The 27,500-nt window shown below is 43.9% G+C and overlaps 3 protein-coding genes across 5 annotated transcripts in view; 2 read left to right on the top strand and 1 right to left on the bottom strand.

The window, feature by feature from the left end:
- ahrra (aryl-hydrocarbon receptor repressor a) overlaps positions 1-14,324 on the top strand; it is a 25,976-nt gene extending 11,652 nt beyond the window's left edge. For both annotated transcript variants that reach the window (XM_058765077.1, XM_058765076.1), the window contains exons 4-9: positions 4,817-4,908; positions 5,953-6,042; positions 8,690-8,798; positions 10,011-10,144; positions 11,120-11,322; positions 11,401-14,324. In XM_058765077.1, coding sequence (XP_058621060.1) covers positions 4,817-4,908; positions 5,953-6,042; positions 8,690-8,798; positions 10,011-10,144; positions 11,120-11,322; positions 11,401-12,136 — 1,364 coding nt within the window. In that variant the 3' untranslated portion in view covers positions 12,137-14,324. The remainder of the gene's footprint in view (positions 1-4,816; positions 4,909-5,952; positions 6,043-8,689; positions 8,799-10,010; positions 10,145-11,119; positions 11,323-11,400) is intronic.
- A 138-nt stretch (positions 14,325-14,462) lies between these two features.
- On the bottom strand, positions 14,463-21,017 carry pigm (phosphatidylinositol glycan anchor biosynthesis, class M). The gene is made up of 5 exons (XM_058765078.1): positions 20,711-21,017; positions 18,055-18,572; positions 16,739-16,997; positions 15,244-15,345; positions 14,463-15,166 (listed from the first exon to the last, which is right to left on the bottom strand). The coding sequence occupies exons 1-5, from the start codon at positions 20,861-20,863 to the stop codon at positions 15,002-15,004; spliced, it is 1,197 nt and encodes a 398-aa protein (XP_058621061.1). The 5' UTR covers positions 20,864-21,017; the 3' UTR covers positions 14,463-15,001.
- A 23-nt stretch (positions 21,018-21,040) lies between these two features.
- snx16 (sorting nexin 16) overlaps positions 21,041-27,500 on the top strand; it is a 6,814-nt gene continuing 354 nt past the window's right edge. The window contains exons 1-7 of one of the 2 annotated variants that reach the window (XM_058765080.1): positions 21,041-21,966; positions 23,930-24,049; positions 24,123-24,271; positions 24,348-24,417; positions 25,421-25,557; positions 25,667-25,783; positions 26,529-27,500. The exon at positions 26,529-27,500 is cut by the window's right edge and continues 354 nt beyond it. In XM_058765080.1, the coding sequence (XP_058621063.1) occupies positions 21,697-21,966; positions 23,930-24,049; positions 24,123-24,271; positions 24,348-24,417; positions 25,421-25,557; positions 25,667-25,783; positions 26,529-26,628 (963 nt within the window). In that variant the 5' untranslated portion in view covers positions 21,041-21,696 and the 3' untranslated portion in view covers positions 26,629-27,500. The remainder of the gene's footprint in view (positions 21,967-23,929; positions 24,050-24,122; positions 24,272-24,347; positions 24,418-25,420; positions 25,558-25,666; positions 25,784-26,528) is intronic. The other variant, XM_058765081.1, reaches the window with a different exon arrangement.

The raw sequence follows: 27,500 nt of genomic DNA, 5'->3' as shown, positions 1-27,500 counted from the left end.
TGCTGTGGACCGAAATAACTTTGAATGAAAAATGGATTTTGTTTGAACGTCTTTAAGCGTGTGAGTGGTTTATTTGTGAGCCGAATCTCGCAGACAGCGCTGAATTACAGCTCTTTGGGTCGCAGAAGCGGGAAAGCGCTATGAAGTAATGGTGTGTTGGCGGAGCGGGCTGTCCGTCGCAGGGTTGCGTGCCACGGTTTGTTTTGCATTGAGGCCACATGTTCCAGCTCATACCTCAGCCGCAGTTTATAAATTCAGTGTATTTAGGAGTTTCTTCCGAGCCGTGCTGCATCTGGAAAGAGCACAACGACATCAATCTGAGGAGTTTAGTGAAACAAAAACAGTTTCAGTCAAAGTTTGGGAGTTTTAGTTAAATCGATAATGAATAACACACATCAATTGTGACAAAGATGACGGTTAAAGGAAAAAAACAGGCTGTTCTTACACTGCTGTTTTCACAGCTGCTTCTCATCGCAGTCTGCGAAAGTATCGAGTGTTTCACGACTGACTGAAGAGAAACCAGAATCAGAATGAGCTTTTATTGCCAAGTCTGTTCACACACATGAGGAATTTGTCTTGGTGACAGAAGCTTCTAGTACACAGAAATACAATATTACAAAAATGAAATGGAATAAACATAGAAAAAATAACAAAGCACAGACAAAAAGAACATATGTACTGACAGTGTACAGGAAGTTTATTAAAAACAATGGAATGGATATATATGTAAATATGTTGTCCGGTGGTACGATTGCAGGAGATGATGAACACTGATGCCAAACACGAACCCTAAAACGCATCTCATCCTCAGCCCAGAGTCCAGTGTGAAAGAGAGTCAGTGTTTGCTGGTGTCTGTTCATTTCTCTGACGTTTCGCAGGCTCTCTGAGCTCAGCTTCTGTCTTCAGTGTAAACATCTGATCCTCCAGCTGCGCTGTAGAAGTGAAGGGGGTTTGCGGCTTCTCTTGGACACGTTTGCATGTCGCTGGGCAGCAGCAGCTCTGCTGGATCCGCCCTTCTGCACGCTACGCCTGGGAACTGGTCCAGGACTGGGATTTACCCTGCTGCTCCGGGAATCCTGGACAACTGTCTTCAGACGCTCGCCGTCAATGCATTCATTTCATATTACTTCTTCTTTAGATGAGAAATACTTTCAAATGGAGCTCGAGTGTGTTGCGTTCAGTCTGAAGTGAGACCAGATGAGATCCGCTGTTGTTTATGTGACCAATATTCATTTGACTTTGAAATGATGCAGCTATTAATGTTGTTGTGATTGCATTGTCACACTTTCTTATGTCAATCCCAGTCCATTTTCTGCCTTCTCTCTAGTAGAAAGACAAAACAAAGCCACTCACAACAGGATCACAGTCCATCTGTGAATAGAAAACTTCAGAACATCCTAGAGATATTTGAGGGAAGGAGTCATAAATCAAAGCGCTGCTGATGGGAAAATGGCGGAAAAGCTGTTGTGCCGTTGATGTGCAGCTGCCCGGAGGGCGATGGGGTCGAGTGTTGCGTGCCAAGCCACATTACAACACCCACAGATTCACCAGCAATACACCGCTGGCCAAAAGTCATGCTGTTTGGATTTTAATAAGCAAATACTCCAGAATCTGGGATTAGATCATGATTGCAGTGATTAATATGTTTGTGGCATGTCATATGTTTGAAAACAATTTTTTAAAGCTTATTTGTTGCAGTGTGCAGGTTTTCATTTCTGAAACAACCATGTACGAAGAAAAATCCTGTGACCTTATTCTGGATTCATTGGGTTCGAATTGTCAAAGAGTTGTTCAGGGAATCAGTCCTGACTTTGACTCCATTGAGTCTTTGGGATGTGCTGGAGTCGAATTGACTTCACAGAGTTGTTTGAGTCTCCCGTTGGCAAACGAAATGTATTGTGATGGTGCATAAGGTTTTCGAAACGATGCAACAATCGATTCACACTGTAAAGGGCAAAGCTAAAGTTTGCAAAGCTAAAGTCAGTTCAGCAAAATATTAGAGTGTTTGACTTTTTCGTTTGTTCAAGCAAACAGCACTTGTAGATCAGACTTTGAGACCTCGCTGTATTTGATTCTCCTGAATTACATTTAAACAGAACAAAAGCCCCTGTTGAAAAAACCAGCATATGCTGGTTAGGTATGTTTTGAACCAGCTCAAACCAGCAGCCATGCTCCAAAACATACCTAACCAGCATATGCTGTTTTTTTTTTTTTCAACAGGGGCATGTGAGGAAGCAACAGAGAATCACTAATGAGAAATAAACAAGACGCAAACTTCTGCTTCCCTGCTGGACACTCGTGTGAATCGAAACACATTTGTGACGTTCCCGCAGGCCCCGATCCAGACCTGAAGAACCGCTCTGACCGCTAGCAGCCCACTGCATGCCGTTTATTTACTCAGGAAACCATAACAAATTCATGGTGTGGCAGTGATAATGATCTGTGGTGTTTGTGGATAACTAGAGCACACGCCAGCTTCACGCCTGTAATGAGCGCTGCGAGACGAGTCCAGTGTTTCTCCAACTCAAAGACTCGAGTCTTAAATGAAACTGTTAAAACTTCTTTACTTTTTCATGAAGCTTTTATGTTTTGATGCCCCAAAGAAATGAAGAGAAACTATTGTGTAAACAGAAGTTTGTAATTGTCAGATTCTCGTATGATCATGCAGCAAATACACGAGATAATGTGTGTGAAAGCGATCGCAGCGAGGAGCGTCTGAAGGTGTCTCTTGTGTTGTACGGTCAGGAGATAGACCGTGTTTTCTCCACGAGGTTTTGCGGTGCTGCTTTACTTCTGCAAGATCACTACATAATCACTACATTGTCCCTGATCGATGCATGGTGTGTTTTTACTGTGTGAAGGGTGTAAATGAGAGGACAGGAGATGCAGTGAGGTTGGGTTTGATCACATTAACCATTAAATGAATATGTTGTGAACAGATGAATGGGGGCTGTCGATGCAGTAATTAATCTAGCGCGGGTGGCTGGAATATCCGCTAATTTGCTGGGATCAAGTGATGTCCCTGATCCGTATCAGTATGGCTAATTCATGATGGCTGTTTTTGGTGTTGGGTGACTTTGACCCGCTGGACAGCATCCAAACATATCCATTTCTCCGTTGGCACAATCTCACACATACGCCTATGTTGTAGGTATTTCAAAACAAATCTGAAAATGTTTTATTATTTTCCCAAACGTTAATGGCGGTTAGACAGCTGTTCGGTATCTTGAGCGCATTGCGTTATAGTGAGCCTCGATGATCTGCGAGGACAGACGAGAATAATGTGAGACTGTCTCTTTAACTCCTAAACTCAAGCTGGAATGTCAAGCTGCTGCCTTCTAGATTAGAGACAAAAATAACCCTTTCCCAAAACTAGTTCCACATTCCAGAGAGTTTGCATGTGGGATCAATAATGACTTTATGAAGCCAGATATGAACAAAACCAAAGGATATTTTAGTCAATTTTTAGCAGAGAGAGAGAAAACATGACAATAAACATCAACACAAGTGTTCCAAACATTTAGTGCGCTTGTGTAAATGCAGTAGCGGTTCTAACACACAAACACATCTGGGTTAATATGATTTGTGTTTCGACACTGAATAGATGAATTGTTTTTCTGGCAGTGTTTCTCTGTACGGATCCGCTGGACGAGAAAGAATCAAATCAAATGTCAGCAGATTAGTGAATGACAGAAGCGCTGCACACGTTTGCTTTGTGTTCAAACAGGTTATTTCCTTTATCTTTTACTTGATTAATTTAAACGTTTGTATTCTACTAGAAATGTGAGAATTATTCATGTGACTCTCAGTATTGACATTCTAGACAGAGACCGTTTAAGTTCCCCAAGCAGAGGACGAGAATAGTGCAAATTAATAATGGCAAATGTGAACAACATGTCGATGTCACGTTACCAGCAGAACATAGAGAGGAGCTGCGGACGCACAATAGCACATATAATGAACTGTTAGGCTCCATAACATCAGGGTTTAACCTTCTGCAGTGAGCATTCATGGCCTGCCAGCAGTCATCAATATTTAACAGCTGTTGTTCTTCTGAAAGTCTTTATAGGCTAATGTGGCTTCCTCCGTTTGCACGCAAGGGCCTGGACTCACGCCAGCCGTCTGTCAGAGACGCTGCAGATTGACAGAGGACTGGATCGCGTGACAGCAGCGGCTCGCTCAGCCAGCGCCTCTCTCTCTCTCTCTCTGTGTGTGTGTGTGTGTGTGTTTCCTGTGCTGGTTGGTCGGATGGGGTAGTGGGCGGGGCTCTGTGTGTGTCAGACTGCTGTTCACTTGAGCTCAACCACCAAACCATTCAGCACAGCGAAACCAGGCTCAGACCATTGTAAATGACTGGATCAGTTTAAACACGCTGAAGGGTCACAAACGCATGTAAAGCATCCAGTCTTAATCGATTCATTGTTAAACTACTGTGAGTTTGGAAGAGGGACTCCTGCTTCACTTCTTTATGATTCACGCATGTGATGAGTCAATGAAGATCAGTGTTTTTGTTTCTGGATCAGCTATGCTTTGATATTTACACAAGTTTGCATTGATTACAGTGATTTCAGTTCATCAACAACATGAAGCACATGAAACACACATTAGAAGATGGCAGAGATTGAGGCTTTTCCAAACACAATGAGCTTTTCTCTTATGTTATGATTTGAATAATGTTGTTGAAAAAGAGGAAGAGAACAGAGCTGAAGTTCACTGTTCACACAATAGAAAATTCATGCCAGTCACTTGTAAGAAGTCAAATGTAATGTAAATGAATGTATAAAGTATTTCACTCTATTCTTTCCTGTTTCTGCAGCTGCTCAGGAAAACCCTCGTGAGAAACACGCGAGCGGGAAAGAGCGCGACACGGTGGCCAGCAGCGTCCCTGAGAGCCAGCTGCTGCTTGAGGTGTGTGTGTGTGTGTGTGTGTGTGCGCGTTCTTGTGACAAATGAGGACATAAATGTGTAAAATGACAAGGGTATGACAGGTATTACCAGGAGAAGGTGACTTTTCAGGACATTGACCCATGTCCCCACTTTTCAAAACGCTTCTAAATCACTCAGAATGAAGTGTATTGAAAATCTGAAATAGCAGACAGTCTCCTGTAAGGGGTAGGTTTAGGTGTAGGGTTGGTGTAGGACAATAGCACATACAGTAAGTACAGTATAACAACCATTACACCTATGGAGAGTCCCCACTTTTCACAAAAACAAACGTGAGTGAGTGAGTGTGTGTGTGTGTGTGTGAGTATGTGTGAGTGTGAGAGAGAGAGAATGTGTGAGTGCGTGTGTGTATCCATACACATGTGCCCCGATGACAACAGTAACTGTGGCATTGATTCTGTAGAACTAGAACAGTTGGTTTTAACTAGTAGGTTGATTGACTTGTTTTGAACTGTTCACACAAACCAGACGACAGACGAGTGAGAGGCAGCGCTGAGCTCCAGAGACTCTCGCTGAGCAGCACAATGTGTTGCGTGACTTGAGGAATCACAGACTGATCCCAGAGGAGAGGAATATTCCAGATTCTCCTTCTCTCTGCTTCCGTGGAAATTCTCTGAATGGGTTTCTTTCGTGACCTTTTTGATGTGCCTTTGAAGTCTGTGTGACAATGTGAGAAAGGAGGAAAAGCCATCAGGATGTCAACAGAGAGAGAGAAAAAGAGTTTTCACGATTCGATCAAAGTCTCTGTTGTTAAATTCAGATCTGCTCCGAGCAGCAGGTGCTGCTTTCCATGAAGATTGTGAATCACAGATACAGCCGACAGTAAATACAACCATAAAACTGTTCAACAAAACCAACATACAAGCAGGAGTTTGATATCTTCATATCCGAAATAACATTTACACACTGAATGAATGAATAAATGAATGTATGAATGAATGCACAGATACATACAGTATATACTACAGGCCAGATCACAGGTCAGTGACGAGTGTTTGTTGTGTTCAGTCTTTAGCAGGTTTTGCGCTGGTCATCAGCAGTGATGGGATGGTCTTCTACGCCTCCTCCACCATAGTCGACTACCTGGGCTTCCACCAGGTGAGCAGAACATCTCACACACACACACACAAACACACAAACACAAACAAACACAAACAAACACACACACACACACACACACACACACACACACACACATGTTCGTTTTTGTGAAAAGTGGGTTCATCCCATAGGCGTAATGGTTGTTATACTGTACTTACTGTATGTGCTATTGCCCTACACCAACCCTACACCTAAACCTACCCCTTACAGGAGACTGTGCATTTCAACTTTCCCCAAAAAAACCTCATTCTGTGTGATTTATAAGCGTTTTGAAAAGTGGGGTCATGGGTCAATGTCCTGAGATGCCACCTTCACCTTGTAATACCTGCCATACCTTTGACATTATACACATCTATGTCCTGACTTTTCACAAAAAACACACACACACACACACACACACTTACAGAGAAACAATAGCTGTGTCAAGTGTGTGTGTGTGTGTGTTAACCATTGGCCTTTTTGCGTGGAATCTGTAGCTTTATTGTGGTCAGACTGCTCAGATTCCTGGATGTCTGTCTAAAGCTGCGGGTCATTATGTGTTAAACGTCGTGTGACACTGAAGTACAGCAGATCCCAGCCCTCCCAAAATAAGCCTGCATGTGTAATTCTTCCTCTGCTTTGCTTTTTTATCAGAAATTACAAATTCTTTCTATAATACTGAAGCTTGACCTGTATTTTCCATACGACAGGCACGCAAAGCTCTCTGAACATTTGCCTTGTAAAGCAGTAGTTCCGTATGACTGATCGCATGAGATCCGCCTGCTAAAAGAAAAAATAACCTGGTGCTTCAAAAGTCATTGTTCTTCAGAGGATAATTGTCCCAGTTACTGTGATGGTGCTCCTCAAACTCACACAGATTTACCACAACAACTTGTGATATTCGGACCACTTCACACACATGTTTGTTTTTGTGAGAAGTGGGGACTCTCCATAGGCGTAATGGTTGTTATACTGTACTTACTGTATGTGCTATTGTCCTACACCAACCCTACACCTAAACCTACCCCTTACAGGAGACTGTCCAGTTGTCCATATCTCACATAGGTGGATCTCGAACACGATATGATGAAAGAGAACAATAGGTTACTGTTCGTAACCTCGTTTCTCTGAAAGATCGAGTGGAGAGATCCACCAAGTTTGCCCCGCTTGCTGCATGAGAAGCGAATATGCTCAATGAGGAAAGGTAGCGCGTGCGGTCGCTTTATGCGCTCGGTTAAAGGTGCTGTATGTAGGATTTTGACTCTACTAAAGCATAAAAATACCATAATATGTTTGCAGATATTTAAGAAACATGCTAAGTTAGCATATTGTTTATCTGAAAAACAATGCTACAGTCATTTATTCTCCTTTGAAAATGTGCATTCCGGCCCGGAATATCTGTGTTTGTTACGGTTTGTGAAACCCGCCCACTGCCAGTTGACCCAATTATATTTCAGCACCGCGGGTTGCCAGTTGGCGGAAAACGCAGCGTATTTGTGCGTTATGTGCGCTCGTTCCTATTGGTGTCCTTAATCTGGCAACCTGCGTGTGCGTCAAGTCTGAGGAGGGGCCGGGTGAAAAAAAACATTTCCAATATTTTTAATTTGGACTGCAATACCTAGTTCAACCGCTGGGTGTCAATCCTACATACAGCACCTTTAAGGGGCGGCCCTTTACCTGCCATTGGACACACGCTCCTGTCTGTCAAGCCAGACTTGGTGCAATTGGATACTTCTGCAGAGATCAGGCGCGGATGCCCTTCCCATAGGAGGATCTCTCCACTCGATGTTTCAGAGAACTGGGGATACCAACAGTAACCTATTGTTATTCTTAAACTGTTGTTGACATCCTATCTAAAACGTGATTTGGCCCAAAAAAAAACAAACAAAAACAACAATAACGTTACCACTTTAATATGTCTTGCAATATCCGTGCATGCAAAGGATCTGCACGATCCTCTTGTTCAATAATCTTGGGGTCAACTGATATGACAATACTGACAAACTTGCTGCTTTGGCAAGGGGCGGGGCAGTACTGAAACACCGTCTAAGCTGTTCGCCAATCATAACGCACTGAGACAGCTAACCAATCACAACACATTTCATTTTTCGGAAGGCGGGCCTTCATCAAACTCGGAACTAATCGATCCGTTTGTGCCAGGCTGGGGAGAGAGGTACTGTAATAATGCGATTTTCAAACCACCAAGCATGAGAGCATGTTCTAGTACACCCCCAAAACAAAATCAAGACTTTGTAAAAGAGCATAATAGGACCCCTTTAATATCCTAATGATTTTTGGCATAAAAAAAAAAAAAAAATCAATAATTTTTACCCATACAATTTATTGTTGGCTATTGCCACAAATATACCTGTGCTACTTATGACTGCTTTTGTGATCTTGTGGTTTAATATTTGAATAAGTCCAATCTTCATATTATGATGGGAATTGAGTAAAATAAAAGACAAACTGTCATTGTATACATTTTAATAAAATATCGCAAACTACATTATTTTGGCTTGTAAGGAGCAATTATGTCAGATTTGGCAGCTTGATTTCTGGCCAGTCGGTGATGTTGTGTATCAGCCGTGCTGTGTGTAAACACCTGTATAAAGCCTTGATGATGATTGGGCTCAGAGCTTCCTGACGTCTCTGCTTCTCTCCTCAGACAGATGTGATGCATCAGAACGTGTTCGACTACATTCACGTGGACGACCGGCAAGAGTTCAGACGGCAGCTGCACTGGGCCATGAACCCTTCGGCTCAAAGCGGCTCGGGTACGGCTACAGCCGTGTATAACACACACATGTTCCAGACTCACACTCAGTGTGTAACACACACATGCTCCAGGCTCACACTCAGAAGAGTGTAACACACACATACTCCAGACTCACACTGTGTGTGTGTGTGTGTGTGTGTGTGTGTGTGTGTATAACACACACATACTCCAGACTCACACTGTGTGTGTGTAACACACACATACTCCAGACTCACACTCTGTGTGTAACACACACATGCTCCAGGCTCACACTGTGTGTGTGTAACACACACATACTCCAGACTCACACTCAGTGTGTAACACACACATACTCCAGACTCACACTGTGTGTGTAACACACACATACTCAGACTCACTCTGTGTGTAACACACACATGCTCCAGGCTCACACTCAGAAGAGTGTAACACACACATACTCCAGACTCACACTGTGTGTGTGTGTGTGTGTGTGTGTGTGTGTAACACACACATACTCAGACTCACACTCTGTGTGTAACACACACATACTCCAGACTCACACTCAGTGTGTAACACACACACTCCAGACTCACTCTGTGTGTAACACACACATACTCCAGACTCACACTCTGTGTGTGTGTAACACACACATACTCCAGACTCACACTCTGTGTGTAACACACACATGCTCCAGGCTCACACTGTGTGTGTGTAACACACACATACTCCAGACTCACACTCAGTGTGTAACACACACATACTCCAGACTCACACTGTGTGTGTGTAACACACACATACTCCAGACTCACACTCTGTGTGTAACACACACATGCTCCAGGCTCACACTCAGAAGAGTGTAACACACACATACTCCAGACTCACACTGTGTGTGTGTGTGTGTGTGTGTGTGTGTGTGTGTAACACACACATACTCCAGACTCACACTCTGTGTGTAACACACACATACTCCAGACTCACACTCTGTGTGTAACACACACATACTCCAGACTCACACTCAGTGTGTAACACACACATACTCCAGACTCACTCTGTGTGTAACACACACATACTCCAGACTCACACTCTGTGTGTGTGTAACACACACATACTCCAGACTCACACTCAGTGTGTAACACACACATACTCCAGACTCACACTCTGTGTGTAACACACACATACTCCAGACTATATAATAGTCTATATAGACTATATATATATATATATATATGTAATGCTGATGTCTGTTTTGTAGGTGAAGATTTTGTGGTCAGCAGTTTGTTTCAGTCTGAGGAGACGTGCAACGTTCCTCCAGAGTTCTCCTGCTTCCTGAACCGCTGCTTTATCCTGCGGGTCCGCTGCTTACTGGACAGCACCTCCGGATTCCTGGTGAGGGGTTCCTTCAGCTCTGGGTCTGCAGGACACAATCACAGATAAACAGAGGAGTTTGTGTGAGCGGAGACATGCATGTGATCATCTGAATGCATTTCATAATCCTTTGACTAAAGAGCAACTCCTAATAGTGTTTTCAATGAGATTTTTCCGTAAATAAATTCCACAGAGAAAAGATTCCAGACCGGTTTCATGGTTTTGGCTGCTCGAGGTGGAGTCACTAGAACTGCGTCTCTGGGTGTGATTTGTCTTGTGTGTTTTGGGAAAGACTGTTTGCTGCACATAGTTAGACGGTTCTGTCCACTATCATCAGTGCTTGGGTAGTAACCGATTACACGCATGTTGGATTATGTATTTGTACTTATAAGTACTTGTTATTAGATTATATTACATTTTAAAATCCCCCTCATCAAACTACAATTACTTTGATTACATTATTACATATTATTCTCATTCTGCATGCAGGTAAACGGGTATAATACTGTTTTTAGTAGTGTTTTTTAATAGCGTTTTATTTTGATTGTTGTCATTTTGAAAATATTAAATTTTTTTACATTTTTATGATTTATAGCTTTTATGATTTATTAGCTTTTCATGAAACTCAGAAACCCCAGTTTGGGAAACTTTGTAAAATGATGTTTAATGCACTTTGTTGTTACTAATGACACATGGAATATATTTTCTTTCTCTTTGTATTTTTATATCAATACAATACAAGATTATCCTATTTAAATCAATGTGATAAACGAGTTAGGTCACAAGTAATCTAAAAGTAATCAAAAAGTAGTCTTATTATATTACCTGAAATGTGTAACAAAGGATTACGTCACTAACTACAATTTTCATGTCATGTAATTTGGAATCAGTAACCGTAATCTGCCCAGCATTGATCCCTCAGTCATCTCTGCTCTTCATGATTAAGTACCGTAACATCTTCAGAGTGAAGACGCCTGATCTTCTCTGTGCTTCCAGACGATGCAGTTTCAGGGAAGACTGAAGTTCCTTCACGGTCAGAGGAAGAAGACGGCGTCCGGAGCACTCCTGCCTCCTCAGCTGGCGCTGTTCTGCGTCGCTGTGCCGCTGATCCTGCCCTCCATCGCCGAGATGAAGATGAAGAGCTGCGTGATGAAGGGCAAACACAGGAACCCCGGCGTCCTGACCTCGCTAGATCACAAGTAAGAGCTGATTCTCTCTCGTGTCCTCATGTGTTGCTAACTGCAGGAATGAGAGATTTCCCTCTGTGTGTCTCACAGTGACAGAGACGACGCTCTCAGACGTGCCTCGCTCCTGAGCAAAGACAGCGAGTACAAGTACAAGAATGAAGGGCCCTATGGCCCCGACGAGCCTCTGAACTTCTGTAAGACCAGTGTTCAGAAGTTCACAAACCTGGACTGTGGCGTGTGGCCCTCGAGAAGCTCCTCGGTCCTCGGCAGGCACACGCACTACACTAAACCGTATCGATCGGCCCCGGGGTATTACAGCTCCAGAGCCGAGGCCTTCGAGCCCAAGCCCTACGGGAGTGACTGCGCAGACGGCGTCAAGAGTGAGGGCTTCTGCTTCGACGGATACGACGCTCACGCGGTGCTGGAGCCGGCCGTGAAGGTGGAGCAGGACTCGGACTCGGAGAACGGCTGCTCGTGGACGCAGATGAAGGCGGAGGCCGGATACGGAGAGCAGTACTCCTCCTGCCAGCGGCTGAAGGGAGCGCCGTACGCCGGACATTATTACGGCGCGACCCGAGCGCTCAAGTGTGTCCAGAACCGAGATGCAGCGGCCGCCAGCGCACTGAACACACACTGCATCGACGCCTACGCTGCTGACTACAAAGGGTACGTGCAGCACGACTATAAAGCGGGTTACGAGTTCAAAGGTCACGGGCTGCTTCACTGCATCAAGCAGGAACCCGTCGATGCTCCGCTGTGGCACGACGGCACGAACTGCTCCATGAACGGCGCACACAAGATCAACCCCTACGTCTTCATGCAGTAGCTTCACTCTCATTCTGTCATTATTCATTTTGAAACTGGAAATTCATGCGGTGCATTTCAAACCCACAATCATCCTGTCGTGCGCACACACACACACACACACACACACTTCTTTTATTTGGATCCACAAGACAAGCAACAACACACACACACACACACACACACACACACACACAAGCACTCACACACACACACACACACACACACACACAAGCACACACACACACACACACACACACACACTTCTTTTATTTGGATCCACAAGACAAGCAACAACACCTGCGCACACACACACACACACACACACACACAAGCACTCACACGCACGCACGCACACACACATGTATAGCTCTGTATAGCTATCTTTGTGAAGGACATACATTGACACAATGCGATCTCCAGCTCCTAACCCTAACCTTCAGAACTAAGTGCCTCACCCAAACCCTCACCCTAACCCTACCCTTTACCCAATTATAACCTGACCCCTAAAACCAAGTCTTGACCCTCAAACAGGCCTTTAAAGGGGTCCCAGAAAGTGAGGACCGGCCAAAATGTCCTCACTTTACAAGATTGTCCTCACTCCGATGGTCTAAAACTCAAACCGGCCCTCACAAAGATAGCTGTACAAGTGCACACACACACACACACACACACACACACACTCACACTCTCACACACACTCTCACACACACACACACACTCACACACACAAAACACTGCAAAATATGTTCTTCTGCAGTATTTCTTGTTTTCCCGTACAAATATCTAAGTCTTAAATCCAGATACATTTATTTAAGAAGCAAAATAACTTCATATATGAAGTCTTGTTTTGTGAAAAAGTGTTTATGGTTGAAACAAGAACAAATATCTGTCAGTGGGCAATGAAAAACGTTTTCCCTGATTTATTTTTTTTTGCTGAGCCGATTAGCAGATTTTTCCCCAAGCTAAACTCACTTATTTAGATACATCTTTCAGAAAACAAGACTTAACATCTTAAGCCATTTTTGCTTGTATCTTGAGTCAAGAATGTTTAGATTTTTGTACTGGAAAACAAGACAAAAATACTAAGACAATCATTTCTTGCAGTGAAGTTTTTCTTTCTCTCGGTGTAGCAGTGCTGTTGCGTTCAGCGTTTGAGCGTCTGGTTTAGATTTTGTTTGGTGAGCTTCCATTATACTTTTTTCTATGCACTTTTTATATAGTGAGGCTAATATTTCTTTCTCAGTTTGTTCAACAAACATGGACAAGTAAAAATGACTAACATAAAAATTACAATAAAATAAAAAATGAAAATATCTGAAAATTATTCCAATTATTTTATTTGAAATAGTAAAAGACAGATTCATCTGAAGGATTTGCTGAGAGTCTAGTACATCAATACAATCATCGGTTTATTTTTAGAAGTTGTTTTGTTAAAGCATTTCATCTGCATGTTTATTAAATATTTAGAAGTATACAAACTGAAGGATTTCATCTGTTTGTGTTCAGATATCAGCCAGATCAATGACAGAAATGTTTTTATATCTCATGAAATAGCCAAGAGGTGAAAAAACCCACCTAAAAAAATCAAACAGTATGTTGAGGCAGTCCAGTCATAAAACGTATTCAGTAATTAATAATGTCAAATATTTAGGCTCTTAAACACGTTAAATTCACTTCAGCATTGATAAGAATGCCAAACATTTCATGCGTTTTATAGAGCACGGCTCTGATGTTCAGGGCTTGTAACTATGACTTTATATAAAACTACTGTTTAAATGTAATAAATAATAACGCCACACTTGCACTACTGGGGCTAGTTAACCGAAACAAAACCTGCCGAGGCGTAATGTCCCTGGTGTTTGATGAGCTGTTTCTGGAAGGTTCATTTGTATCAATAATTTGTATTTGTTTAATGGCCTTTTGCACTTTTTCAGGAAAGACTTTAACATGACGTTTTGCCACCGGCATTCAATATGGGCAATAAATATTAACAGAAGATACAGTAATGTTTCACACAAGCTTGTAGCTGCAAAGCAGCAACAATCAAATGTGGGTCTTCCTGTTATATTTATAACTTTTATAAAAATAAAAATCTTGTATGACAAAAAGACCATGTTTATGTGGTGTTGTAGTGTTTTGCTGTGAATAATGTTTCCAATTCTCCTTTTGAACGCTTTAATTAGACTGTTGTGAGTAATAACAGTGAATTTGTCAGACAAACAGATTTTCAGACTGCTTCTGTTCATTCAATAATTGTGGCCAGAATTTTGGAAAAATGTTATTTTGTGACAACAGTAGATTTTTCAAGCTTCTAATGTAATGAAAGAATCACAGAGAAACTAAACTAGTCACAGCAGAGATGATTTAATCCTGTTTAACGCTGATCTGAGAGAACAGCTTCAGCTGCTGGAGCGGAGCTCAGATGAATTATTCCACTACACGTCATCAGATGCCCCACCCACCGCCAGTCAACACTCGCTCCTATTGGTGCTGACGTCGCCAGGTGGGCGGAGCTCATCTCTTCACTCACATCTGCAAACGCCTCAGACGTGTAGATAGCGTTCATAAATCGTGTTCACACTCACGATAATCTCTGCACAGACACACGCTCACTATCGTGATCACAATGCATCTACACGTCTGAAATCTAAGTTCATCTGAGAGCGGCTGACTCTTTAGCAAATGTAAAGTGTTGAAAAATGCAGCACTTGTTCAACATCAAACTGTGCCGTCCATCTCGAGATCTGCTGTTGGGCGACATCTAGTGGTCAGCACATCTGAATCCTCTCAACCAGACAATATCTGCATAGAAACACTCTTCTACATCTTTACAATGTATTCAGCTGCCATAATGTGTGAAGTGATGTTCTCTCACAGGCGTCTGTCAGTCTGTTTTCTTCAGCTGGGCCTCTGCGGGTCTGTAATGGGAGATTATTTGTCCCAGTATGAGAGAGTTTATGAGGAGAAACAGCAGCCCGGCGATCCAGATGAGCGTGAAAGTGTTCCAGCCCTCGAACTCCAGATAATACGCCGGTGACAGCCACAGCGCCTGCAAACACGACATACTGCTGCCCAAACCACAGACTCACGCTGTTAGAGACACAAGAGGAAGAATATTCGGCTCACCTGTCCCACAAACCACAGCAGCAGCAGCCCCAGCCCTCGTCTCCAGCTCAGCGTCAGCCGAGGCAAAACCAGCGGCAGCAGACACAGATACCACAGAAAATACTGCAGACAGACAGAAAACCATACAAGAGTCACACGTTGCTACATATTAAAAGCCAAAGAGAAGAGATGGGTTTTAAGGTATGATAAAGTGGAAGCCATTCTCATGTGAACTGGAAGGTTGTCGGCCCGTATTCATGAAGAAGCCTAGTGAGGAGAGCTGCTCCTAGTAACAAAAGGCTAAGAAAATTCTGAGAAATGTGGGTGTTTCCTCTTAATATTAAAGAAAACATCCTAGTAAGGTTTTGGCGTATCGTTGACTTCCATAGAAGGAAAAAACAAAAAGATACTCTGGAAGTCAATGGTGCCCCAGAACTGCTCTGTTTCACACATGCTTCAGAATATCTTCCTTCGTGTTCAGCAGAACACAGACATTCACACAGGTTTGGAGCTACTTGAGGATGAGTAAAGGATGACAGAATTTTCATTTTTGGGTGAACTATCCCTTTAACCCTTAAAAGAGGTCTTAAGGTCCAAAATTGTTAGGAGTACGGACGAGGACTTTTAAGAGGTTTAAGAGTTTCTTTAGCGGCGGATGAAACATGAAGAGGGAGAAGAAATGTGTTAACGCTACACATTAGATCGTGCAGGGATCATGTTTGTGACCGATCCGTAGAGACACGCTAACATCTCCGACGCCGCGCAGAAATGCCATAGCGCCAGAAATGGACGTATCACTACAGTAACTACATTAACATATTTGACAACTGGAAAAATGCAACTCTGCAGCAGCGATGATGTGGGTCCGTCACAACCTTCTATAAGCAAAGTGATCACAAACAATTACAGCACTTTCAGAACCTTATTGTGTTGCTGTTCATTTCCTATAAAATATGTTAAGTATGACAGCATGGTAAATAAAAACTAAAGAATGTGTGTGTGAGTACAGTAAACAGGAAAAATTATGCCTGTAATTTCAAAGTGAAGGCTTATAATAAACCCTACTCTTAAAAGCCTCTTTTATTTCCGTCTTGGACAACCAACCAATCACAGTCTTCAAAAGACTGTGTCATCGCTAGCAACGGGGTCAGCCCCGCCTCCTCACTGAGATAACTTCTGTCTTTTCCTCGCTCAGAGTTGCTCTCAGATTGGTCCTGAATCACTTTGAAGCTAAGACTCCTAGTTAGACATTTTGAAGCTAAATTAGGATCTCTTCTTAGAACACGGGTCCTGATCTTTGAGTGGGTTCTAGGGATTTGGAGGAGAAATGCGCCCTTCGATCTTAGAACTGGCCGGAGTGTGGGAGAGGAGTAAATCAGACAAATAATGAGGAGCCTGATTGTTGAGTGATTTATAGACAAGTAGCAAGGTTTTAAACTGCATTCGATGTTGAACTGACAGCCATGCAATGATCTGAAGAGAGGCGTAACCTCAGAATCACTCGAGGGAAACGCACCTGTGAGGTGCAGACTTTGTTGAAGCTGACGAAGACGGCGGTGTGGATGAAGCAGCAGAAGGGCAGATCGGAGCGGAAGGCGAGCGAGGCCAGCGACAGCAGCAGCATCTGCGGCAGAAAGCAGACGAGCGCCAGAACGCCGCTCCAGCGATGCTCCGCCGTCACGTACAGCAGGTAGAAGTACGGAGAGAAGTTGTGCCGGATGTCTCTGCGCGTCAGGTGATACAGATAAGACTCCTGGAGGAAATCCCAGCCGTACCTTCAAAAGACAAGAAAACAACAGACAGCTTTCCATGAGTGACAAATGCACGTTTTCACCTGCTCATTCTGGACTAATATCATAATATTGTGCTCCACGTGTCAGAATAATACGGAGCCCTTTAAAGGACAGGGTGGGAGGAAAAAATTATTTTCAAATGTTTTGCGTTCTCTCGCATTTATTTTGAACTTGGACTCAAATAAATTAATAAGTCAGTGCTTATTTCGAGGCACGGTTTTGGGACATAATAAAACGCTTTGATGCGGCTTAATGTATTAAAACAGTGACATTAGGACCAAATTTGATAATAATAAATACTAATAAAATTGTTAGGCTTATATTAATAACCTTATTAATAATATTACTATTAATAAAGGAGAATAGCCCAGAATATGAATGCAATGGATTTGGTATTTTTAAATCACCGTTTTCATTATATTCACCTACCTTAAGCGTTTTATGGGGGAGAAAAAGCTTAGGCTACATGCAGGGTGTTGCGTTCATATTCTGGGCTATTCTGCTTAGTAAGATTATTAATAAGGTTATTAATATTAGCCTAATAATTTTATAAGCTTTTATTATCGAATTTGGTCCTCGCTGTTTTAAAACATTAAGCCACATTAAGCGTTTTATTATGTCCCAAAACCGTGCCTTGAACTAAGCACTGACTTATTAATTTATTTGAGTCCACGATCAAAATAAAACTCTATGAACCGCTCCGTTGTGACACGAGCTGTGACCACTGCAAGCTGTAAAGTAAACAGGAAGAGTTTGTCCGAACTCAAATGGTTTTGCGAGAGAACACAAAACATTTGAAAAATATTTTTTCCTCCCACCACAATGTCCTTTAAAGGGCTCCGTAGAATAATAGTGCAGTGATGCAAACTCTAACTCAGATGGACGTCTGAGACACCAGATCTGCATCATAGCATGCTTTTAAACAGGAATGAAGGAGGAACTTGAGGAGAACTCACTATCAGAGGAGAATCAACAAAAACAGTTTCCCACAAAACTGCTGTGCAGCGTTTGGGCAGAAGCTCGTGTCTGAATCACTTACATGCAGTAGAAGGTGAGGTTCAGACCGAAGAACACCGCTCCAGAAACAGCCGCGAACAGCAGCAGATCCCCGCTGACACACCGGAGCAGGTTCTGGACCAGTCCTCGGCCGCGGGACGGCGCTCCGGACAGAGACAGCGCGACGGGCAGCGCGTAAGTGACCGGGTAGATCTTCATGTGGACGGCCAGACCGAACAGCAGCGCTGCAGACGTGCGTCTCCGGGACTCCAGACACAGCAGCGTGGACAGAACCAGCACGGCCAGCAGAGACTCGGCGTTCCCGCGGGTGGACACAGCCACGGTCAGCGGGTTAAACAGCCACAGACCGCAGAGAAGCGTCGCCGAGCTCCGGGCCGAGCCGCGCAGAACCAGCAGCTGGAAGAGCAGCAGAGCCGACAGAAGATCACAGCCCACGAACAGCAGCTTCCCGCAGACAGAGCTCAGCAGAACCCCCGGAGCCAGAACCAGCGCCAGCAGAGGAGTGTAGCGGAACGTGGATCTGTCATACGGACTCCGACCCTGCAGAACACAGCACACACACAACTGAGCGTCTCATACGAGTGTGTGTGTGTGTGTGTGTGTGTGTGTGTGTGTGTGTGTGTGTGAGTGAGTGAGTGAGTGAGTGAGTGAGTGAGTGAGTGAGTGTGTGTGTGTGTGTGTGTGTGTGTGTGTGTGTGTGTGTAAGTGTGTGTGATCGTGGATCTGTCATACAGACTCCGACCCTGCAGAACACAGCACACACACAACTGAGCGTCTCATACGAGTGTGTGTGTGTGTGTGTGTGTGTGTGTGTGTGTGTGTGTGTGAGTGAGTGAGTGAGTGAGTGAGTGAGTGAGTGAGTGAGTGAGTGAGTGTGTGTGTGTGTGTGTGTGTGTGTGTAAGTGTGTGTGTGTGTGATCGTGGATCTGTCATACGGACTCCGACCCTGCAGAACACAGCACACACACAACTGAGCGTCTCATACGAGTGTGTGTGTGTGTGAGTGAGTGAGTGAGTGTGTGTGTGAGAGAGTGAGTGTGTGTGTGTGTGTGTGTGTGTGTGTGTGTGTGTGTGTGTGTGTGTGTGTGTGTGTGTGTGTGTGTGTGTGTGTGTGTGTGTGTGTGTGATCGTGGATCTGTCATACAGACTCCGACCCTGCAGAACACAGCACACACACAACTGAGCGTCTCATACGAGTGTGTGTGTGTGTGTGTGTGTGTGAGTGAGTGAGTGAGTGAGTGAGTGAGTGAGTGAGTGAGTGAGTGTGTGTGTGTGTGTGTGTGTGTGTGTGTGTGTAAGTGTGTGTAAGTGTGTGTGATCGTGGATCTGTCATACGGACTCCGACCCTGCAGAACACAGCACACACACAACTGAGCGTCTCATACGAGTGTGTGTGTGTGTGTGAGTGAGTGAGTGTGTGTGTGTGTGTGTGTGTGTGTGTGTGTGTGTGTGTGTGTGTGTGTGTGTGTGTGGTGTGTGTGTGTGGTGAGTGAGTGTGTGTGTGTGTGTGATCGTGATCTGTCATACGGACTCGACCCTGCAGAAGACAGCACACACACAACTGAGCGCCTCATACGAGTGTGTGTGTGTGTGTGTGTGTGTGTGAGTGAGTGAGTGAGTGTGTGTGTGAGAGAGTGAGTGAGTGTGTGTGTGTGTGTGTGTGTGATCGTGGATCTGTCATACGGACTCCGACCCTGCAGAACACAGCACACACACAACTGAGCATCTCGTGTGTGTGTGTGTGTGTGTGTGTGTGTGTAAGTGTGTGTGTGATCGTGGATCATACAGACTCTGACCCTGCAGAACACAGCACACACACTCCGTGGAGCTGCATGTCATACACTCTCATGATCAGATTGTTTTTCTGATCCAAAGTCATGTTATTGGCCTGTTATTGGATAGGAGTCTATGGAAACCCACTTCTAACATAAAAAAAAAAGCTTTGGAAAATTATACTGAGATTAATGTCAAAATTATAAGAAACAAAAATGAAAAATTTATTTTCAACTTATGCCATAATTATTGTCATTACTTTGTAATCTCATTAAAAAATATATATTTTTTTTACCTCATAATTACGATTTTCCAAGGCATGATTGTGATTGATCATGCAGCAGAAGTGGGTTCATTTCAATTCAGCTTTATTAGCATGACTGTGTAGCACAATGTTGCCAAAGCATTAACATATATATATATATAACAATAACATAAATAATAATAAATAAAATCCATCTAAATAAATGAAAAGATAAAGTCAGTTTAGAGTTAACTGTTTATCATCTAACATTGTGAATGATTAACACATATTTAGCAGCGAGTGCAGCTGTTATCATCTTCTCCGAGTAAGAAGGGCATGTTCTCAGTATCTCTAAGTTCAGTAAATGATGGAATCAATGCTTCAAATCTGGGGAGAAATGTTTCCCTCACATTGTGATATTTAGGACACATCAGCAGAAAGTGTTTCTCGTTCTCTATCTGCTGTAGATCACAGTGTCTACAGATCCTCTGCTCTCTCTCTCTCTCTCAGGTGTGTGTGAGTCAGGTGTGTGTGATGAAGGACACGCGGATGCAGCGTCGGGGCTCCAGGAATGTTTTTGGGAAGAGCTGTGAGGCCGATCAAACACACCTGAAGCAGCTAATCACAGGCAGGTGTGTTATTAGGTATGTCTGTTTGTCACCTGTATGATGAATCTGGAGGCGTCGGTGAACACGTGATAATCCACATCCGTGTACTTGAGCTGCAGATTCTGATCCTGATAAACACCGAAGCACAGCAGCGCCAGACGGACGAGAAGCGCGGCGCTGAGCAGCACACACAGCCGGGCATCCATCACTCACACAACACTACACTACACAACACTACACAACACACACTGAATCACGCTTCCTGAAAACCCGATCTTACTTGTCCCGAGCCCACGTGACAAGAATCTGACCAATCCGAGAAGCACTAGGAGCCACGAAACCCCGCCTCTTTTGGGCTCGCGTCAGTTTCCTTTCTAGCGACTTATTTCTGCGCTGTCACTCTGACGTTAATTAATATACGCAGTTGGTTTAGTAATTTTGCTATTGAAAACAAAACAATCCTTGAGAACAGAAATTACCGCATCTGTCAGGTTCGATTGATGCGATTTTTGAACCGATTTAAATGGTTCATCGAAAAGAATCGGCTCATATGAATAACACATTTGCAAACTGCACATCTATCAAACGCGCTTCATCAAGATAATAATATTCATCCACTTATTTTTTTTAATGCTTTATTAATTCAATAGCACAAGAAGTACTACATATTAAATAATATTATTTATTTTTTGTTTCAAGCGCACGATACGCGTCATTTCCGCCATGGCGTGATGACGTTTTTCCGGCCGAGCGTTAGGCGGTGGATGGAGGAATAACAGCGAGCAAAACATACAGTAAAGATGAACATTCACTTATTATAGAAAATATGAAGTGCAGCTGGATTTGTACAAGATAATTAAATATGGTGTTTAGTTATCGCGTGTTGTTTGTCTTTGATCAGGATCTCCGTCAGAGTCGCTGTGACGTCACGCTCTGTTTTTCTCCTCAGACCGTGTTTGTTTGTGTTTCGTGTCAGTCTGTTCTCTAACAGTCCTGTCTCACAGAGCCTCCTCCTGGATCTCCTCAGGCCGTGACTGCGATGGCCGCGCCGTTCGTTCCGGTCCCCGTGCCCTTCGAGCGAGCTCCGCGGGCGGACAGAGCCGCGTCCGCGGGCAGCGACAGGTGCTTGACTCCGCCGCGCCAGAGCCCCGTCCCCCGCGCCAGGCTCAGCGGCCCCGAGTGCTCGGTGCAGTACTCCAGCTGCCCTCCAGACAGCCCTCCAGAGACCCCGCGACAGAGCTGGGACGAGCGGCCCATCACACCCACCGTCCTGGGTTACGAGGTGATGGAGGAGAGGGCCAAGTTTACTGTGAGTCCTTCTTACACGAATCACAGCAGACGGGCTTTCTCATCGGCCGGGACCGCCTCGTAACTCCTACATCAGGGGTCTCAAACTCCGTTCCTGGAGGGCCACAGCTCTGCAGAGTTTAGCTCCAAATCACACCTGCTTGGAGGTTTCTAGTGATCCTGAAGAGCTTGATTAGCTGGATCAGGTGTGTCTGATTAGGGCTGGAGCTAAACTGTGCAGAGCTGTGGTCCTCCAGGAACTGAGTTTGACACCAATGTCCTACAAAGATAATCAGGGGAAAACCTGGGCCAGCATCAGGACCCACTGTTGGCACACAACTCTTCATTCTCAGTGGTTTGTGAAGGTGGCCGTAACCAGGGTTAATTAGTGAGGTGGGGTGAAGAGTTGTGCTATAATAACCCCTACGAATAACTCATTATATGCACTAAACGCTTTAAAAGAGACAGACGTGCAGATGTTTGTGAAAGATGTTTTTTCTGTTTTAGAGGGATGAACTTGTTTCATCAAAATTTGTTAATACTTTACTATAGGCTAGGAGTTGATCATTTTGCCGGTTATTTATTATTCACACAACAATACATATTACTGTTATAGTTTTCATTAATAACCATTGCTATATAGATGAATTTGTGAAAATTTAACTACTGTATTGAATTTAAATAGCATAGACTTTTTCATTTCATTCAGTAATCTATTGTTCTAAAGATCTATGTATACTAGTGTTAAATGCTGTTTAATTGCGTTGAGAACTGACAGATAATAACATGATGTTTGGTGTTTTCGTTACCTAATGTTAGCTTACATCTTTTGTAAATAATATAAAATAAAGATATCGCTAACCCTAAACTGCAACTTCCCACTTTATTAACTTTCTAAAGTGTCAAATTAAGTAGAAAAGACAAGTCTTGAAGACGCTTGTAATAGCTGCGCCCGCACCCTTGCTCTCTCCATCAGCGTCTCACAGCGATCGCTTTCATGAAAAATTTACAGAGGACCAGACCTCGGTGACCTCATAGCTGGCTACGGTGATGTTTGTGTACCGTGTGTCTGACCAATCACAAGCTGCAGCGCCGCCCACATCTCCTCCAGCTTTTCCCCAGTGATGGGAGTCACAGGAACATGCATGCTTTTACAAACTGCACATGTAGTAAACGTATGACCTGTCAAATAAGATGTAAATGATGTGTTCTTTTAACTTGTTTTGGGCTTGACTAATCAGGGATGGATACAAGTAAATTAACTAGGGCTGCACGATATATTGTGCATCTCGTCAGTATAGCCGGTTCTGTGATCAGTAGTAAATCTCTGTCACCTGTTTTCTAATGGAGCGGCATTTAATACACAGAGCCGTAGTTCACTGACAAGCTACGCAGTTCGCGCTCAGAGTCGCAGATGAATCGTCTGCGATATTGAACGTGATATTGTGTAGCTTGTCAGTGAACTACGGCTCTGTGTATTAAATGCCGCTCCATTAGAAAACAGGTGACGGAGATTTACTACTGATCACAGAACCGGCTTTACTGACGAGATGCGCAATATATCGTGCAGCCCTACAATTATCTACTGATCTTCCTTTTTTATTATGCAAATGTGTTATTAAAATGATGAAATAACATACAGACTCTGGTTTATGGGTTCACTGAGATCATCAGCAATTACGTTCTGAAAAGTTTTGAAACAGTTTATGACATAACAGCCTGATTTACTGAAATCACATGATCTTGGCAGACTGACATTATGCTCTGAACCACTGATTCAAAACAAAAGATTGACTCGGGTTATGAAGCTTCACGCAGAAGTGTGCTGAAGACTGTAGGGAGCTGTAGTTCCCCGTCTCTGTTTTAGGGGCTGTTTTAGCTGGGAATGGGCCTAAAGATCATGTGTTTATTGTTGTGATGAATCTGCCCAGGTTTTTACATTTGTACGGTGTGTAGAAATGACTGTACGTGTCAATCTGCTGCAGGTCTATAAGGTTCTTGTAAGGAAGACTCTGGATGAGAGCTGGGTCGTGTTCAGGCGCTATACTGACTTCTCAAGACTCAACGACAAGGTCAGTAAGAGTGACTTCTCAGAGTGTTACCAGGTGAGTGTGTGTGTGTGTGTGTGTGTGTGTGTGTGTGTGTGAAGCTCTGCTGATGCTGTGTCTCTGTCTACAGCTGAAGGAGATGTTTCCGGGGTTCAGACTGTCTCTTCCTCCGAAGCGCTGGTTTAAAGACAACTATGAGACGGAGTTCTTGGAGGACAGACAGCTGGGTCTGCAGGCCTTCCTCCAGAACCTCGTGGCCCATAAAGACATCGCCAACTGGTGAGCGCGGGATTCACGGCTCAGTCTAGCATTCATAACGCATGAATCAGGTTGCTGAAGTGTGTGTGTTCCTCAGTGTGGCGGTGCGTGAGTTCTTGTGTCTGGATGATCCTCCCGGGCCGTTCGACAGTCTGGAGGAGAGTCGGGTGAGTCGCGTCAGATATGATCATCAAACCGCCAACTGCATTTTCTGAGATCTTAACAGAGATGTATGTGTTGCACATCATAGAAGACACTGTTAGCAATGTTTGATGTAACTAGTGCTAAAATCTCATCTTACTGATTACCCACAATCCTTTAACGTGGGGTCACATGATTCTAAACCCAGACGTAAGGTGTGTTCGACTTCATGCAGCACTGCGCAGACCGATCAGCGGCTGACTTGAAGCAGTGCATGCCGGTTAGAAATTAGTCCGACTTAACCCGACGTCACGTCACTGTTACGTGTGGCATCAAAGTACCGCGAGAGCGTTTGGAGAGCGGCCGGCTGACTCAGCAGATGACCACACAGCTGTTTCACGATTGGCCAAATTCACCACATGACAACAATAACGTGTGTTTCTAACATCTTCAAATCCAATACTGCTCATAAATCTGTGTTTTTAGAACAGTAAAAGCTTTTTTACTGTAGTCGCAATGTTTTGAGTCACGTTTATCATAAAACACTGAAAGCATATATACCCTCACTTTATTAGTATTTAAATAGTATATATTTACGTTGAACTTTATTCTTGAACAGATGCCGCTGTATTAAGCAGTATATAAAAAGTGTTTCTCTTGCTCATGAAAACGTTTCTGAAACGTCTGTGTATTTGACAAATATTGCATTTTATTCACTTCATCTGTGATAGAGTGCAAGCACCGCGTGAGTGTCACTAACGGGAGCAGACCGTGTCCGGCTTGACGTGTCTGTTTTTAACTCCGCCCCTGACTGCAAGCGGCTACTCTCGCTGACCGCCGTCTGTAGCCGTGCTTCAGGTCGAACGCACCTAATGACTGTAATTGAACTATAGGTGGCATTAGGGTCAGATGTAGTGCATCACAATGTTAAGACAGAGTTAATGTAAGTGTAAATGAAACATCTTGTGAGGATTTTAAAAGCCGCACAGGACTTGAGATGTGAGCGGTCAGTCTGTCTGTGTCCATCAGGCGTTCTGCGAGACTCTAGAGGAGTGCAACTACAGGCTTCAGAAGGAACTTCTAGAAAAACAGCGAGAGATAAACTGCTTAAAGAAAACACTGGAAGAGAAAGAGCGGCACATTCAGAAGCTGGAAGGACGAGTCAAGTAAATCCAGAACATTTGACAGACTTGCAGCATCAGTGCAGCGTCACAGCAGACAGACTGACCGTGTGTGTGTGTGTGTGTGTGTGTGTGTGTGTGTGTGTGTGTTCAGCGGGGACGTTCTCACTCCAGACAGTCCGTGTTGTGCGTCCGGAGCGGGCAGCGACTGCAGTCTGGACGTAGAGTCTTCTGCTGCGGAGGCCGATCAGGAGCTGCCTGATGAAAGCCAGTGAGTCCTCTAGAGCTAGTATTTTTGGCTTTTTATGTTTTATTTTATTGATGCACCCCCGGTTTCACAAACAAGGCTTAGGCCTAGTCCCAGACTAAAATGTAAGTCTGAGCTGTTTCAACTGAAAGAAACTTGCACCAACTGATCTTAAAATATGGCAGTGCTTTTGTTTTGTCTCAAGATGGACACCAGTAATGTTTTTTTCTAAGGCATGTTTATAAAAAAAATACTTAAATGTCCTAATTGAACTATGGCCTAATCCTGGTTTAACCTAAGCCCTGTCTGTGAAACCAGGCCATAGTCTTTATAATTTCAGCATGAAATCAAATGCATGTTATTGGTTTTATTGTGAATTATTCATTCGTGTAGTTGTTTAATTTTTTTGTTATAATTTTTGACCGTGTATAGTTTAATCATGTCATAACATCCAGTGAAGCGTCAGTCGTCTCTGGTGACACGTGCAGGATTCTCCAGTCATTTAGTGCTCATAAGCTCCGCCCCGCTCATCTGCATACACTTCTGAGAGCCACGCCCACAAATCAACAACTGATGCAACAACCAATCCCTGTGCTACATTTTATTTAATTTTTTTTGATAATCTGTCAGAATACGGAAGAAAAATCGACTTATTGTTACCTATTGCTTGTTGCTACTTCTGTTTCATTGCAGTTTTAAAGCTTGGAGAGCAGATGCACTGATATCTGTGTGTGTGTGTGTGTGTGTGTGTGTGTGTGTGTGTGCGCAGGGCTGTGCTCCAGTCGTCTCAGGGCTCCGTGTGTTGGTGCGGTCCGTCCGTCAGCGGTGCGTCTCCTCCGGTCATTCAGGTCACTCCTCTGGAACACTGAGCGTCTCTCCTCTGGTTTTATTTCGGTTCCTGTGCGGCGGAGATGAGGAGGCACCGTGTGATCTGCTTGCTGGACTCGTGTTTAACGACAGCCAAAGAGAGACGTTTAGTCCAAAGGTCAGGAAGCAGAATCACTACGACAATCAGCGGCACACCGAGACTGAGATCGGCCGCGCTGGACAAGCATCTCTCTGTTCTCAGGGTCACGTCTGTGTTTTAATTTGAGTGAGACTCACACACGGGACTGGTGTTCATCTCTGTTAGTCATCCGCTCGGTCCCTGCTCCGATCACTGCACTCGTACGTTCATGCGCTGAAGACTGTGTGGATTGACTCATGCAGCGAGCATGTGTTTTTAGTTTTCTGCTTCACTGAAAGCCATATTTAGTGCTGATCACAGCGAGGCCTGTCACTCCTGCCTGCAGTCGCTCTGTAGCGGGACATCCTGCACTTTACAGTCCTGAGGGATTATGGGATAGATGCTTCTACACTACTTGATGAAATCATGTCGAACACCACGTTTAAGCTTCGTTTGAAGCTGTGTGCCTTCCCGCAGAGTTTCACTGATGACACGGTGCCTTGCGTCTTTTCCCAGAGTTTTATGTATTTAAATGACATGCATATTAAAATGTGCTTTCCGTTGGTTTTGCCTGGGTTCTGTTTGCTTCTGGGATGTTTCAGAATGTCTCTTCGTGTGTTTGTGCTTGATGAATCGATCAAGTTTTTACTCAGCCAAAGGATTGGAGAAGGGATACGGGAAGCAGATGAAGTGACCGCGCTGCTCGTCATCGACTGTGATTTAAACTCCATTCAACTCTGTTTTCACGTTTACAGCAATATCACGTACGTTTGTTTCTGTCATGTTTGTCTCCGT

Source organism: Onychostoma macrolepis, chromosome 24, assembly GCF_012432095.1.
Source record: "Onychostoma macrolepis isolate SWU-2019 chromosome 24, ASM1243209v1, whole genome shotgun sequence".
NCBI classification, from domain to species: Eukaryota; Metazoa; Chordata; class Actinopteri; order Cypriniformes; family Cyprinidae; genus Onychostoma; species Onychostoma macrolepis.
The sequence above is the reverse complement of the archived record's forward strand: the minus strand, read 5'-3'. Positions and strand labels throughout refer to the sequence as shown.

What these genes read in the sequence shown, in the direction of transcription:
- pigm (XM_058765078.1), bottom strand. Translation starts at nt 20,863, where the DNA reads ATGGATGCCCGGCTGTGTGTGCTGCTCAGCGCCGCGCTTCTCGTCCGT. An exon ending in CCTCCAGATTCATCATACAG is followed by an intron (nt 18,573 to 20,710) that starts GTGACAAACAGA and finishes TGTGTTCTGCAG; the next exon opens with GGTCGGAGTCCGTATGACAG. An exon ending in AACCTCACCTTCTACTGCAT is followed by an intron (nt 16,998 to 18,054) that starts GTAAGTGATTCA and finishes TGTCTTTTGAAG; the next exon opens with GTACGGCTGGGATTTCCTCC.